General features: G+C 43.7%; 1 protein-coding gene across 1 annotated transcript in view; it reads right to left on the bottom strand.

The window, feature by feature from the left end:
- Positions 1-2,666: 2,666 nt before the first annotated feature.
- LOC143017637 (frequenin-1-like) overlaps positions 2,667-17,115 on the bottom strand; it is a 156,885-nt gene continuing 142,436 nt past the window's right edge. Inside the window, exons 8-9 of the mRNA XM_076172427.1 lie at positions 11,903-11,991; positions 2,667-10,934 (exon numbers count right to left, since the gene is read on the bottom strand). Of these exons, the coding sequence (XP_076028542.1) occupies positions 10,767-10,934; positions 11,903-11,991 (257 nt within the window). The 3' untranslated portion in view covers positions 2,667-10,766. The remainder of the gene's footprint in view (positions 10,935-11,902; positions 11,992-17,115) is intronic.

Genomic DNA, 17,115 nt, shown 5'->3' with positions numbered 1-17,115 from the left:
AGGGATATTGTCCTGTGCCAAAACCCTTTATATCCCAAAATATCAATGCCCCCCAAAAGGCACATTTTCTAGTCCCAAAATCCTCCATACCACAAAACATCAATGCCCCAAAAAGGGATATTTTTCTGTCCCAAAATCCCTTATACCGTGAAATATCAGTATCCCAAAATCTATTACTCAAGTAACACGATACGACGGAGATTACATCTAAAACGAGATTCTATGACTCGCTGTACTTACCTCTTTGGGTAGAACCAGAAGAAAATATGTAAAGAACGTCAGTGTAGGAAAGGAAGTGGGTATTTTGTCTTCGGCCAGAATTTGGCGTCACTACACAAATCCTGCATTAGTTTAGAAGCGCAGTGTCGAGTTGTGATGTTTGCAAACACAATATCCTACTTTACCTCTGACAAGCTAAACATGGCGGCATAAATCGACAACAGTTTATTTTACCACTAAATGTTCAAATGACCTTAGGTTGAATATACGTGGAATTGTTGGTTATTTATTGTGTCGTGTTCAGCACGAGGTTGGTAAATAGACCGAGTACTCAGACATAACCACTTAGAACTGCTCTTGTGAACCCGCAAAACAAGTCGACATTATTCACTCTGTTTAGACTTATATCACAATACATCCACAACTTCGCGTGTTCAATTTGTTCTGGGAAATCTATTATGCACTCATTACCCACGCAACATTACACACTGCGTCGTAAACACTTGTTTTTTTTTTGTGCAAACAAGTCACTCGAATTTTTTTGTTTACGTATAACATCCAATTCCCCGAGCCTCGCCGTGCAGCAGGTAATCTGCCGTGAAAAACGAAATTGGAAAATATGTTCGCGAAGAAATAATAAACCTTGAATAATGGAACTTTTAATCAGCTATTTACACACACAGCTACCAATTTCATTATTTTTTTTTTGTAAAATTACAAAGTAATTAATTTATTTGTGCGGTTTAACTCACACCACCAACTCAATCATTACGTAATTAGAAAATCGGCCAACTAGAAAGTTGCCCATAATGCCTCGGGTCCTCAGTATATTATATTTAGCAGATGGAGCGAATGAAATATTATTATTTCAAAATCTTGTATTTATTTTGAGTAAACACCTATGATGAGAGTTGAAATGTCGACGCGTTGTTTATAATATTTTATATCTTTTTTTATCTTACGTGTTTAGGTATTTGTTGATTTATTTGATTTTGTTCCATTTTCTTCATTCGACATTCGGAAGATCTTCTGTTGCTGCGATTTGTTATTGTAACTCAGTGAGGATTTTGACGGGAAATAAAATTGTCCGTGGATCATCCAATCAATTAATCCTTCTTCGAGGGAGTGGGATGATGTACTAGTCGAATAATCCCAATCATGTCAGGCTTATTCCTAGTAGCCTAGGAACATGTCTAGAAAGTTTCTAGTCTACACTGAATACATGAGATTTCTTAGATATCAGTATAATTAGTGTCTGTAGATACTGAAAAAGTATAGAAGGTCCCAAATTTACCCCTTTGGGGAGAACAGGGCCTATAGACCACATTACCTTTCCGCCAGACCTGGTGAACGCCTTTTAACCTGGTTTTCTAGTTAACCTTACCTAGCTTATTGTCTTATCTATAAAGTCTAAAGAGATTTTTCGTGAGTAAAGTCAATGAAGTTAATCTTTTTCTACTCCCATGGTAGAAGGCGTTCGCCAAGTTTGGTTTTGAAAGTATGGGCCTGAAGATACTTACGTTCTATTTGTGACGTCATAGCTTCTGGGCTGAAATTGGCAGGGACCGAGTCCTGGGGTGGGGGGGGGAGGGGGGAGGTTGTGTCTGACGTAGAAGGCTGGTTGCCCACTGGGCTACTTATGATCACCCGCTCGCGCGGGATTGGTTTGTATGGGAGGGGAAGAATGTCGGTAAGAAAATTAAAAAGACTGTAGTGTATAAAAGAGGTCTATTGCCAATAAGCGCTTTTTCCATGGGAGATTCAGTAAGGGCCCCACTGACATGCGCTGTTCTGTGGAGCTTCTTCTTGTAGTCCAGTGCGCATGAGCAGATGACGTCATAATGGTAAACAAAAAACCGTGAACGTTGACCTAGTTTCGCCAACAACAGCACTATCTTGTTTTCACGTAGTTTATATTATTACGAATAAAAAGTTACAATAATGCAACTATTGGTATGTACATCCTATGCGCATGCGCTGTGATGTTTATATATAGTATTGCTCATTATGCATGACAAATGAGTTTAAAAGGAGCAAGCATTTTTGGCAAAAACTCGTTCACGCTCACGATTTCATGAATACCATTGATACGGCTAAAGTTAAGGATCTTCTTTGTGTCTCCTTAATAAGCTGTGACCTCATTGTTTCCAAGTCTTCAAAGGAAGAAATAAAACACGACTCATGTCTTTTAATCTCATGCATTCACATGATCCTTTTTTGGAAGATCATTCTTCAATCCCTTCTGGAATTATTGAGGAAAATCTGAGCGCCTTCTTGCAAAATGGTTTATTAATTGCAGCTGGTCACAGGGTCACACTATTCTATGGGGACCTTCAGCTCCGACGACATCGGTAGGGGAGCTTTAGAAGACACCCCCAAGGTCAAAGGAATGAGTTCTCACTTCTGTAATGAAAGCAGCTGCTGGGGAAGAAATGAAAGGTCTCATACAACATGAATAGTTTAATAAACAACAGGCCCTTTCACTACATTGGTCTAGTACACTCTACAGCTCTTAACAATATTTGTTCTCCGCTGAGTCAAGGAAAAACAAACCTTTCCTCACCCTCCGTCCAGGTCCTCCCGTCTTCCCGTTGACCCGGACCACCAGGTTCCTGGACGATCCCCGGTCGACGCGGCCGAGACCCGACCCGGGACATGGGGCATCCTCAACGGAATCCCGAGGCGCCGATCTTCCGCGCGCGGCGCCCCGGTCACGGATCTTCCCCCACAGCTCGAGTCCGGGGATCTGCCAGCCGACCGGAGTGACCTGAAGTTCTGGGGATCTGGGTCACCGTGTCGTCACGCTGTCTTAGGCAACCCGATTCCCCGCCGACCCGGAATTCGTCGCTGATTTGCATTCCTTATCCGGGCTACGGGGCACCCTGGCGATTGAAGACCTGTAATGTTCATTAGACTCCGACAGCCGACCTGGAAGCGCGGTCTCAAGATCGTCGCGGGGTTTCTCAACAGACCCAAATCGACGGATATCCATACTTCCCGAAAACAATCCGGTCACATTAAGTCTATTTCATCAACTTCCTATGTATTTTTAATGTACATATCCTCTCTTTTTTTTTTTAAATCTGACATACTCTTTCCATTCTTACTGTAATACATCCCAGTACGAAATACTTCTCCACTATGGGGATGGTGGTTCCTCACATGTGATATCTGATGAAGGCGCTGATCGAATACGAACCTTGTGTGTGTGTGTGTGTATGTATGTGTGTGTGTGTGTGTGTGTGTGAGTACGTATGTTTGTGTGTGTGTTTATGTGTGGAGTCATGCTAATATAACCGGATGCAAGCTGCAGATTCTCTCCTCTCCGACGTGGTCACCGCAACTCTCACTGACGAGAACCATCAAATTCTCCAAGACCTCCGGACCTTCGTCCTTCTGGGTAGAAACCCCGCCAAGCCTGGGTGCCTGTACCTTCGTGGCGGCCAAGCATCATCCAGAGCCAACCTTCCGGAAATCCTTTTTATTCGGATCGGATGGTTTCCTTGTCGATTCGAGTCACCGGACTTTGCGCCGATCCGGGTAGTCCACTCATTCTCTGTCCGGGCAAACCTCCGGTCGGCCACGGGTCTTGTGTGTGTGTGTGTTATATGTTCCGGCAACCTAAGATTTTGTGAAATGATCTAAAGTTTCTTTCGATACGAATGATCATTTCAACCAAAATTGGTCACTCCAGTCCACCATAAACACCTCCGACATTTTCTTATATCTTAAACCCTTGAGGAAAATACCTCATTCCAGCACCATGACACACTGTCTGGATTTTGTTGTTGTGATAAATCTTTGGATTCTGTGTGATCAACCATGGTCGCTCACGCGATCAACCTTGGTTTTTCATGTGATTGAAGTGTTGGTTTCTGTGTAATATATTCTGGGTTTTAGTGTCATCAACACTGGGTTTCCATGTGGTCAACCTTGGGTCTTAGGTTCTTATGTGGTCAACATTCAACGCGGGGTGGGTGCCTCGTAGCCACGGCCTGCTACCGCGCACGCGCGCCATCGGGTCGGAAGGGTGGGGGAATTGGGCAGAGCCAGAGACCAGCTGGGTGACAGACATATCTTTCCCTAGGGCCGCCTTGCAATCCCGGGACCTGTAGCCGCCACATTCCCGTTTTCTACGAGGCGCGGGATCCGAACGTGACGTCATACGGGCGACGTTTGTCCCAAACGGGATGGAGCGGTGTAGGGGCACTCTCGGAAGAATGCCCCACGCGCCAGCCACCTCCCCGCGCGGGACAAGGCCCGGGCTTGCGTCGCGCTCGGGTCCCGCGACGGTGGGGGAGAGCGAGAACGCGGCGGTTTGTCCTAACCCAAGATGGGGGAACCAGGAGACTTGTGGTAAAGCGGCTCACCCTCTGCCGCAGCCCTGACTACGTCACGCTGGCTGATCAAGGTCCCACCGTGCTGTACCTAATATTAAATCGCGGAGGGTTCGGGGACGTTTACAGGTTCTGGAACTACAGCAAAAGTTCAGGGTCTACAGCAAAGTTGTAGAAACTACAGCATAGGTTCATGGTCTACAGTAAAATTCCAGGGGCTGTATTTAAAGGCCCGGGGGCTACAGTTCATGGTCAGTTACTAAAGATTCTGGAACAACAGCGAAGGGTAAAGGAGAGCATAACTTTAGTAACGACTACTTCAGGTTCACGAACCATGCCTAAGGTTCCGGGAACCACAGTTTCAAGGGTTCGAACAGTTTAGTTCGAGGATCTAGATTAACTGGAGTGGGGGGGGGGAGTTGACGGCGTTAGGGGTGGAGGATGAGGGGTAAGAAGAAGATGGTGGCTGTGAAGGAGGAGGAGGAGGAGGAGGAGGAGGAGGAGCTACTGTTCAAAAAGGGTTAAATCTGCTAATGCGGGTTAAGTCGGGGCCCACAACTTGGGTTTTGGGACAGGTTAAAAGGTCGATGACAGCAGCCTAGGATTAGGGTCAACAGCTTTAGGTCCAGGAACGTCAAGGCGAGTCCTAAGACCACAGTATAGAGCCAGGGAACTACAATTGCAAACCCAGGGGCCACGATATAAAGTTTTTCAAACAACCAAACTCACAACACAGGTTGGTGCGTAGCATCATAAGTAAATTATTGCAACGGGATGGGCAATTCAAAACGCCTTCACGACTGACCATCAGTAGTAATATACAAAAGTTTGCTTCATCAAGAAAATATTATAATTATCAACATTATTGTTATCATCGTTTATTATGCAACGATAGGCAAGAGATGAATACGAAAAATCATACTGCAAAGCTATTTAGTCGTTTTGTGAATGAGAACGACACTAACCCATAGGCTTGTGAATAGGTAGGCCAACACGGCTCAGCAGGGGGCAGGGGGAAAGGCGTCGCGGTAAGCCTCAGTTACAAAGGGCCCACTGGGAGCGAGCTCCCCGTCCGAGGTTGAGACCTTCCCATGTACGAATCACACATAACCAAATCTCCGCTAATTTTCCAGGTAAGAATAATCTTCGACGGCCCCGAGAATAGATAGATTTGAGTGATTCTGTGTTTCTTAAATTAGGCCCTTGGGAGTTGTGGCGCTTTGGAAAAGGGGTTATATAGGCGGTGTCATGCTGGAGAATTTTTGTCTACACTTGCTTACTCGAGTAGCTAGAAAAGTTTACTTACTTCTGAAAATATCTAAATATTATGCCCAATATTTATATTGTTTTGACTGCATGAAAACTACTTTCAATTCATACATACATATATATATATATATATATATATATATATATATATATATATATATATATATATATATATATATATATAAGAATTGACTGAGGTTGGAGATGATATGGCAACAATACGCCAAGGTTAGATAATGACGTTTTATCAAAATCCAAAAAATTCGACCCCTTGGACCCTCTTTAATGGACTAAGTATGGCAGAAGAAATCCAAGTAACCATCACCTCTCATCCACTGGGACAGCTTCCCTCGCCGTGGCTTGATGTCCTTGATGCCTCCACTCGCCTACCGTCTCTTGTACAGACGTTTGCACTCAGGGCGTAAATCCCGTTAAGTTGACTGTATTTTCTTTGGCAATGTAAGTCGCCTCTGAAGAAAAGAACTTTGGAGGCGCCGTACACTGTAATGGAACATACCATTAGTTTCAGGGCTGGGTTTGTCTTGAGCGCAAACGTCCACGCAGATGGCGGTAGGAGAGTGGAAGAAGGGAACGACGCCAAGCCTAGCGAAGACATCAAAATACGATGGGGAATCTGTCCTAGTGGACGGGAGGTGTTGACAGCTTGGATTTCTTCTATCATAGTCAGTTCACTGGAAACGGTCGCCTTAACCTTTCATTGTCACTTCATCTCCAACTTCTGAGAATGGTTTATTATAAGTATTGGTAGGGGTAGGGGGGAACACAATGGTGAACTCGTGTGAGTTTATTTCTCTAGTTAGCTTTTCGGATAGAGATATCACAGAAAGAATAATCGTACAAGTATTTATGTGGAAGGATTTATATGTTGGGGCAATACAGCAACATTAGGAACTACAAAGGAGATTCACATGACCGGATTGGTATCCAGACAAAATGCCACACAACATAATGTCCACAAAAAAGTGCCACAAGAGATAATGGTACAGGGCATAATGTCACATTATAATAATGTTGGACTGTGGCATGTTATCCAGTTTTCACACTGCGGCATTATGTCTTGTGTCATTTTGTCCCTGGACATTACGTCTTGTGGCATTTTGTTGCGGATTCGACCGGGCCATGTGTGGGCAGGCCAGCAGCAGCAACAGGTCAACTGAGGTCAACGTGTGGCCCAGAAATGAGTTACGACATTAGTGGACATGGGGATGAAGATGGGACATTGATGCAAAGACCATACACGAATGATTGCATGATCATTCTTTCTGTAATCTCTCCAAGGAAAGACTTTTTTCCGAAAGGTTAGGGAAAGAAGCTCATCCAAGGTCACACTTGTGATTCCTCCTACCTCTACCAATTCTTGTCTTGATGAATCACTCTCAGAAGTTGGAGATGAAGTGGCAATGAAACAGTGAGTAGAAAGTATGGAGTTTCATTCAGATCCAAACGTTCCGACCTCTTGGCACTTCTTCAGTGAACTGGGTATGACAGAATTAATCCAAGTCGTCGACATCTCTCATACTCCAACCACTATTTGACATCTGCATTAATCGAAAACCAACTCAGACGAATCCCCAAGAGCTGACGAAAATTCTTGCTGCATGACGCCGTCTTAACATGTTGAAACTTGTCCAACCATCAAGCCTGCGGCATTCCCAGCCGATGCTTGTCGTGCAAGGGACTCGGAGATGCACAACACTCGATGAACAACGATTAGAAAAACAGGAATAAACTCTGCGGCTGCCGACGATTCAGATATGATCATTGGAACGGTTCACTCGCAATCTAACTCTGGTGTGCCCTGCTGCATCGTGTCGGTTAGGGACATATTTGCTGATGCTTGCTTTGTCTACAATTACAATGTAATTATGTCTAACTTCTTTATCATCAGCAGCCAAGACATGAATCAAATTATGTCTACGCTTTTGCACCGGTTTCTGTTCCTCGTTTGTGATTGGTTGGTGAAGTAGACTGACTCCGCCCAGTAAGAGATCGAGAAACAGAAAACAGTCAAGAGAACGGAATCTTCCACGCGATTTAGATGTGCTCAGTCCTGGAGTTCGTGATTTTTTTTTTTTTTTTTTTACTTTTCTTTTCTTTTTTTCTTAAAGCGACGATAGATGGCATGATTGTCACAAACTCAAGAACGATAAGAAGAGAAAAAGTGCCAAATTGGGACGAAGACTTACGCAACACAGAGCTCACAACATCCATGCAAGAGAAGGGTTATCACAAGATGCCAAAATTGGCACTTAACATTATATCAATATAATATTATCATATACCCTACCGGTACATAGAAGTGTATTGGAAATGGTAATAAACAGTAATGGTCATAAGAATGATAATATAACAATACAGAGATCAACAAAATGTCTCATCATTCATTACCTTAGCGTGGTGACCTTGTCGAAGGTCCTGCATGCAGATTTTTTTTTTATTTATTTTATTTTTAAAGATAACATGTTTCTTAGTTTTAGTGTTGCCGAATACCTTTGAACGACAGTACTTCGAGACCGCTAATGATTCGAGAGCACTCTGGGGAATCTGGTTTACTCGTGTATTCAAAGAGGCGCAGAAATAGTAGCAGTAGTAGTAGTTGTAGTCATCGTAGTAGTAGTACTATTCCTTCATGTCGTTCTCCCACCGCCCATGTCTACCACGTTCCTGAACTTCCTGTAAGAAGGAAGAGCCAGTCTCGGGTGTTGCGACCCTCGGTTCTGATTGCCAAGTCTCAGACGCGAATGACTCCGTGATTGACTCAACATGGGGGTCATCCCGGGTGAGTAAGCGGAGAGGGACGGGAAGAGCTGCAAACACTCGAAGTAGCTTGCCAACGCGTACATCGTTAAAGACAAGTGGAGGAAACAGCGGTTGGTCGTCATCTTCATCATTAACTGTTTTTCAATATCATTATGAGTTATCTTTATTGACCATCATTATTATGACTTGTATTATGCCTTTGGTCTTCGCTGATGTCCTACTTCTAGGGAATGGCTCAGATAAAGCAATAAAATATGTTAGGCATTTTAATATTTCTGAATGGTGATTCGTGAGATCAAACACTATCTTATTAAGAGACGAGCTTTGATGTGTCAGAAACCGCGACGTTAACGATCCGTTTTTGTTTCTTAAGGTCGTCAAGGGGTCGAGGTTCTTCTATCAACCCCGCTACGCTGCGTTGGAAAGCCGTGCTGTAGTCAGTTTACACAGCTGCTCCGCGTATCTCATGACTTATCATTTGACCTTCACAATTCTATTTTCAGAGTTGTTAGTGACATGTGAAGTGTACCTGTCGTTTCTGCGTGTCATCCTCAATAGATTGAAGAAAGAATCGCTTTTGTGAGAAGAAAAGGGGCGGCGATGCAACGCGATATAAAGAGAGTCTGCAAACCCGGCTTCCGTTCACGATGTTGCGTTGAGCGTTCATGGAAAGCCCGCCAGTACTAACGAACGGGCTTCCTTGGCTCCCTCCCACGACCATGGTCACTCCCCCTCGTAAGGGCGAGGAGGGGAGAGGAGGGACTGTCGCGTGTATGCAGTTCTTCCCTACCAAGACCCCTTCGTCCACACTTACACTTCACATCGAATTATTTATTTTTACTTTTTTTTTGGGAGGGGGGGGTCAAAGTACATTCTTCTGACACTCAGGATAATGCAAGTTCTTTCAACAGCATCAAACCACACGTTCATGTACAACACTGCGTCTCGTTTCCCGTGTACCGACTGATTGATCACTCGGCCATTTCCCTCCGTTCTTCCCTCACTGATGTCTATCGTCACAACACCATCCACTTCCTAAAGTTCCGTTCTGCCCATGTTCCTCCCCTGTTCGTGTTCTTCTGCCCTTTCGTGGACCTTCCCTTTCAGTGGCCGACGTCGCCTTTGCCCCCCGTGGGGTCGCGCCTGCCTTGACTAAAGCGGGGGAGGGTCCATCTTCGCGTCGTCTGCAAGAGAGACCTGTTGACTTCGGGGGAGACCTCCTCAGTGCCCTCGAACGTGTCACCACGGTGGACAGGCGAGCTGAAGTGATGGAACCGCATCTAGGCGCCTATAGTGAAACGCGTCAAAGTAGCAAGATAGTGGTAACATGACAACGGGAGTATAATAAGATACATGATAGTGGTAAACCTGGGGGGTATTCGACTGAGCATACTATAGGCCCTCAGCGGGAGGTTCTGAAAGATAAGGAAAAAGGGGTCGGGGGGAGGCTAAGGGTGGTTGGTGGGCGAAGTTAGGGGAAGGGGGGAGGAGAGAAGGTCAACGAAGGACGTGAAGATGAATGGAGGAATCAGAGTAGTCAGAAAATATTCAGTATGAGTAAAGGTAACTGAAGGCAATGGAGGCCAATGCTGGGGATCGCTCTCAAACAAGGAAACATGAAACTGAAAAAGGCAAGAAGAGAGGAAAGTCGATGTTCAAAGATGATTTAGAATTCGCCCGAGCAGTTAATTATTCCATCATGTCCTGCTTGAACGAATCACGTGTCAGCCTTGCGCGGAGGCTGTGGATGAGGATGTCTCAAAGACCATGACATAGACACCAAGTTCCTCTTGTCCTTCTGAAGTCGAAGAAGAAGGCGAGGACGGAGGAAGAGAAGGCTGCGGGAGAGTCTGACGCGGACGAAGGAAGATCGGCAGGAGATCAACAGAAGGACACGAAGACTGGTGTCTCATGGGGACGGAAGAGGAAACGGAAATGACGTAGAGGACGCGCTGTGACGTCAGAGGTGAACAAAGAGATCCAAGAAGCGAGGCGACCGAAACGGCGGCGTGGGGGTGGGGGATGGGTGGCGAAGAGGAATTTCGTGAAGAAGTCGAAGGACCAACAAGTCCGAAAGATGAAAGGGATGGGGGGAATAGAGTAGATAAGGATAAGGATAAAGGTGTGGAGGTAGAAGACAATTAGCAGTGAGCCAAGGCTCTAGTTGTCTCCAAGGGATAATGCTTGAACGATGCGAGGGTCCGCCTTAGAACCCTCTTTGAACTCTTCGATCGTGAGTTTCTCGTCATGGTTCTTGTCCATTTGAGAGAAGATCTTGTCGACTCGCTTCTGTGGTGTGTTCTCGTCATCGTCAGCCGGTGTCTGTCCCTTTGGGGGAAAAGAAAGAAGAATAATGAGTCAACTGTGATATTCATAAGACATAGCGTCCGCTAGCAACTTAAAACGTGTCATGACTCACAAATCAGACAACTAAAAAGATGGTTCTGTCCCACCTGTTTGTGATCGAGTTTGGCGGACAAGAAGTCTCGTCAACTAGAAGACAGAACATACGGTAACTTTTCAGTAAGGACAACAAAAAAAGTTGCTGGATGCTCCGAATTCAGCCTATTGCTCGTCAACAAAGAACACAATGCAGGTTGACCCAAGACCTTATGGCCAACTTTTTAGTTGTCCGTTGTTTCAATCGGGCGACTACCAAGTGGCTAGGGGGAACAACCCACGTCTAACAGTTGGGGGGGGGGATTCGCTCCCACTCGAAACTCATTCGTCCAACTTTCCAGACACTAGGCTGATGGTTGGAACATTTAACGACTTAGTGTCACAAAGTCTATACAACACTAAAACTCGATAGAGCAATTGTCTAACTTTCTCTTGGCGTGCGCGCGCAGGCATGCACGCACGCACGCACACATACACGCGCATAAGCACATAGACACACAAGCATACACACGCCCACGCACACATACACGCGCATAAGCACATAGACACACAAGTACACACACGCCCACGCACACATACACGCGCATAAGCACATAGACACACAAGTACACACACGCCCACGCACACACACACACACTTACGCGCACACACACACACACACACACACACACACACACACACACACACACACACACACACACACACACACTGCCCCTATTACCTATGTATTAGCATTATTCTTTTTATTGTCTAATTGGTCTATTTCAGAATTGTTTAGAGTATATAAGGGAGACAGAAGGGTATTCAAGGATAGACAGTGAACAAGTAATACTGGGCGTGAGGTGAGACTTAAGAAAAAATCCACTTAGGATAAGATGGAGTATTTTGGTACTTACCACCATTTGGTAAATGGCTTCCACTATACTGTACATTTCGTCCCGAGTGATAAAGCCATCGTTGTCGACATCGTACAAGCGGAAGGCCCCTGCAAAGAGTACACAGTCAGAAAGATATAAAGAACGAGAGAGATCCCGCTGAGCGAGAGCCCGCCGTTGTCCAAAGTATTCGAGGAGGTTCGGTTACATGGCACGTTAGAAAGTCAGCAGAACATAAGAGGAGGTGTACTTTATTCACCCGTTTAGAGACGGTCATGAATGTTGGTCAGACTGATGTAACGGGCACAATTTGAAGTACTGGAACCTTGAATGGGTAGTACATTTTACGTTATTGTGACCTTGATTTTTGACACTGAACTAAGAAAATTGATAAGGTTTGTCCTTGGAATATTCTTTATAAGGTAACACAGTAATGTTATGATCAAATCAAGCCGAGAGGTCAAAACGTGCGTGACAAAGATACAGACATACGTTACACGTCAAACGTTACAGTCTAACGGAACAAAGTAACAGAGGTCTAAAGTATTTTCTACAACTAATAAATTCTTAAAAAGAAAGAAAGGAAATGGAGACAAATCCCTTGAAAGTGTACAGTCAGAAAAATATAAAGAATAAATACTTAGAAAATGAAAATAAAAAAGCAAAAATAGAAAAAATATGCAGAGTACACAACTAGAAAGGTAAAAATAAACACTTAAAAAGAAAAAGAAAAGAGAAAATGAGAAAAAAAAACAAGAAAGAATGACAGAAGGATCACTCTTAGAAAAATTAGGAATAAGTGAAAAAATAATAATAAAGATAATAAAAATGGGTAAGACAGATGGATCGCAATTAGAAAAATATATAAAAACGAAAAAACAAATAATCAAAGAAAAGGAAAACAAGAGCATAAAAATACTTATACTCGTATAGTCTTAACAGGTTTCAAATATGTTTACAACATTCTAACGAATGGTGGCTCATTAAACACACACACACACACACACACACACACACACACACACACACACACACACACACAGTTTGACTGATGAAAACACAGAGACGGAACTCTACGAGCGTAGGTCCTTTCCTGTATGTTACAATTACATAAATATGATTAACTAAACACTCAGCCACATCCACGCGCGCACGTAAAACAAAAGATCTACAAAGAGATGTTCCCGAAAGGACTAAGAGGAGGAAGTCGTCTCAACCGCTACTTCCTTTCTAAAGAATCCAGTTTACAAAGAGGAAGACACATATTTGAATAAAATTGTTTCAGAACCTCCCAGGATATGAAGAATAAACATATTGATTTAAAGTGTTCGGGAAAGACGCGTGCTTAAAACCACGACATTAAACACTCTATCAGCAATTCCTCTTACGAATTCGTCCTTCGTTTGACAGAACAAAATCAACTAAGGACGTCGTCTTACCGAAAGACTTCATTTGTGTGAGCAGGGTCCCGGAGTTCCCGATGGCCAATGACCAAGAATCCGAATTATTTTCTTCGTCGAAAAAAAAAAAAAAAAAAAAAAATGAAATCAATCCAAGCGTGGCGTGCTGAGTCAAGCATCATCGGTTCTGATATTTGGGATCATAAGTCCCATCACCCACAGGCAAGCAGCCAATCCCAGAGGAAGGGAACTTGGGAGGTTGGTGGGGTGAGGTGGGGGGTGAGGTGGGGGAGGCTAGGGGGTGAGAGCAGATTAGGGTGGGTGGGGGGAAGGGGAAGACATGAAATGGAAAGCCTCAGGGTCACGCGAAGACGAAGAAAACCAATAGAAAGAAAACGGAAGAGGAAGGTTTCGTCTTGGCCTAATGACTTCACGTATAATTTTTCCATTCCTTACATTGACAGGAACCTAGTTCACGTCAGGAGTCGCTTAGCTCTTTGTCGTGTTCGGAGGGGGAGGGGGAGTGGCAGGTGTAGGTAAACGTTGGAAATCGATCCTGGAGATGGCGGGGATAGAGAAGAATGGAATATGTCGAAACGACACGCCAGATCAGAGTTCGGGTTTTTGTTCAGCTCTTCGATTCATCACTGCCTCCTTTGTGTTCACTACCGCAAGGTCGATGAGCAGATGTATTGTAACAAGCGCCAGACAATTCTATTTTGAGGTCAACGAAAAAAAAAAAAAAAAAACACCTCTAAGAACCTTTGGTTCCTCTCTTTCCACTGCTTACTTCTCTCTCTCTATCTCTCTATCTCCTACATTCTTTGCATTGTTTTTGCAGGTGTTTCTTGTCCGTGAGGTTTTGTTTCCTACCTCTTGCAATGCTTCTGAATCGCCAGTTTATAAATATTGAGGTTTCTGGCATCTTCGGTCTTGTTTCCATAGACTATAATCCTTTTATTCGAGAATTTATGTATTTGTTGTGTTTCTTTTTCAGGCGATTGTCGTTTTCTTTTTATTCTTGCTTTTTCTCATCTACTCCTACTCTTGAACTCTGCATGTGTGTGTGTGTGTGTGTGTGTGTGTGTGTGTGTGTGTGTGTGTGTGTGTGCGTGTATGTGTGTGTGTGTGCGTGTGTGTGCCTATTCTTACAACCTCCTCATGTTTACGTTTTTATCCTTTTTTAAAAATCAACAATTTACTAATTCCTGCGCTTATTAAGTGGTTATGCATGTGATGTATTGATGAAGCATATATACATATATATATATATATATATATATGTATATATATATATATATATACATACATATATGTAACATAGTGCTAGCGGAGGTTCGAGTCCTTAGCTTGACCACGTATCAATTTCTGCATGTATGCCTCCTGGAGTTCCTCGACGTTGATGGCTTAGAATTAATTAAAGTGAATTGTGGTTGATAAATGTAAATCTGTTCACTTGGACCCATTCAGTGTTGTACACACACACACACACACACACACACACACACACATATATATAATATATATATATATATATATACACACATTATATACATATATATAATATGTATGTATGTATGTATACGCTTTCTTTCATTCTCTCTCTTTTGCCGAGTTAGTGATTCGTTTATTATCTTTATAACTCCAAAGTTTGCTGACCTATTGGACATCCATTCCTCGGCTTGACGAGTCTCTGCCACGTATTTCTCCTCCACCCCAGTTTTCCTTTGGGGCTCGGGTCGGCCCGTCGGATATAAATATATATATATACATATATAATGAGTCGGAGCGTGCGCAGTCGAGGTTTGTTGGACTCACGGACAAAGGAAACGAAGAACACGTTTTCTATTGGTGCATGTTTTTTTTTTTTTTTTTTTTGTTTTTTTTTTTACCAAAAGCGTCTAGAGGATTGACGTCATGACTAGTCCCGTTTGATATACTGTCCTAGAGTGACCTAACATGACCCAGTTGAACTTGTTCACGTCGTCCTCCCGTCCTGCGAGGATGTAAATTTATCGGCGAACTGGGCCTACAACAAAGGGACGGCTTGTAACAGAAAGAACTCACTTCCCATGCTCCATCCTTTTCATGTGAACACGCACGCTATACACCCCTCCACCTCCCCCATCTCTCTTTCGTCCCCCTCTCTTACTCTCTCTCTCTCTCTTTTGCTCTCCGTCTTGCAGCTATTGGTTGTACTGCAGTCGGCGATAAGCTCTTGCGTGTAAGATCGATCCCGCCGATCTATTTCGCAGTGACAAGTCCCTCCGATTTCGTTCTCAGCTTGATGGCTGGCGGATATTAAGGTGATTGCCCTGAAATGAATCTTTTTGATGTTTCTTCGTTTTTCTGCGCCCTTGTTCAAGGGGGAAAGGCATTAACTCCGGCTAAGTTTATTTCGACTTTGGTCTTCTCGTTCTCGCTCTGGAGGGAAAAATCTGTGTTTCTGAAAATCGAACTCACTTGATGTTTGCTCCTTTTTCACACACGTTCCGGTCGGTATTAACTCACGTCAAGATTGAGTTAACCGTTGTCTGGTTTTAGAACACTCCTACACTCGTACATTCGATCGCTGGGAGTAAACGAAGATGCATTCCAATGACGTCACTGGTATAGTGTATTGACTTCCTGCTTCGCGCAGGCAGAACTTTCGGGGCTTTAGTGACATCACTAAGGATCAGAGTCACGTAGCATTAATATATATATATATATATATATATATATATATGTATATATATATATACACACACACACATATATACATATATATATACAGTATACATACATATATTTGGAACCGTTGTGGCTGACTTAAAATTACCTTTTCTCTTAACGAAGGTAGATGAATAGAAATGAAATTCATACCCTTTTACAAAATTAAGGAACTTCTCCCAACTGGATTGAAAAACGCCTGACGGTAACCAAGATAAAATGACCAAATGAGACGAAATCATAAGTAGAGAAGACCCAAGCAAAAGATCCTTGTTAAAAAAAGAAAGAAAAAAAAAGTGGAAGGGGGTGGGGGAGCGCCGTAAGTCGAATCACTTTCGTAAACTCGAACTTCGAAGCGCCGCAGTCCCTTGCTGAGCGGAACTTACTGCAATAAAACTGAATGGTTTGCAAAGTTAGCAACCCCCGGTACCGCAGCCGAGGTAGCCTCCGTCTCGTCCAGGGTTAAAGTTAACCTCGATCCTAACCCTTTACCTGGTTATCGTCGCATGACGGTCTTATAGAGGTTTGAGGGTTGTCCTCTTCCCCCCCCCCCTTTTTTTTTAAGTTTTTCGTTTTGGTCGGTCTCCCCTTTCACTTTTTTTTTCTTCGTTCTGAGACCAACAATGGTTTAAATCCACGAAACGAAACCGCACACAGTGGCTCTACTCACAGACCAATTATCTAATAGCACTGTCGGATTCGGCTCTGGGCGAGACGGGAGTGAGGGTGAGGACAGGGGGTAGGTGGGGAGAGGGGGAGGGACTGAAACGCAGACGACCGGAAGCCCCTTCTTGGACTTTGCTCAACAGAGAGAAAGAGAAAGAGAAAGAGAGAGGGAGAGAGGACACACACACACACACACACACACACACACACACACATATATATATATATATATATATACTGTATATATGTAATAGGATGGTAGATGAAGGTAGACAAGTAAGGTAGATAGAAGGGTAGGTGGCGAGAATTTTATTTTTACGTGTTGAATGTTTGGCAAACAACGGTCGAGGCAAAAGCGTTGCATAATCTCACTCCTCGTCTAAAGTTGATAAACAACCGCTAGGGACCCGATTTCATTGCTGTATTATGCTAATGTAACAATATGTAAACTAAGCC

This window comes from Oratosquilla oratoria, chromosome 3 (genome assembly GCF_046742065.1).
Source record: "Oratosquilla oratoria isolate Oo_2021 chromosome 3, ASM4674206v1, whole genome shotgun sequence".
In the NCBI taxonomy this organism is placed as follows: Eukaryota; Metazoa; Arthropoda; class Malacostraca; order Stomatopoda; family Squillidae; genus Oratosquilla; species Oratosquilla oratoria.
This window is presented reverse-complemented; position numbering and strand designations above follow the sequence as displayed.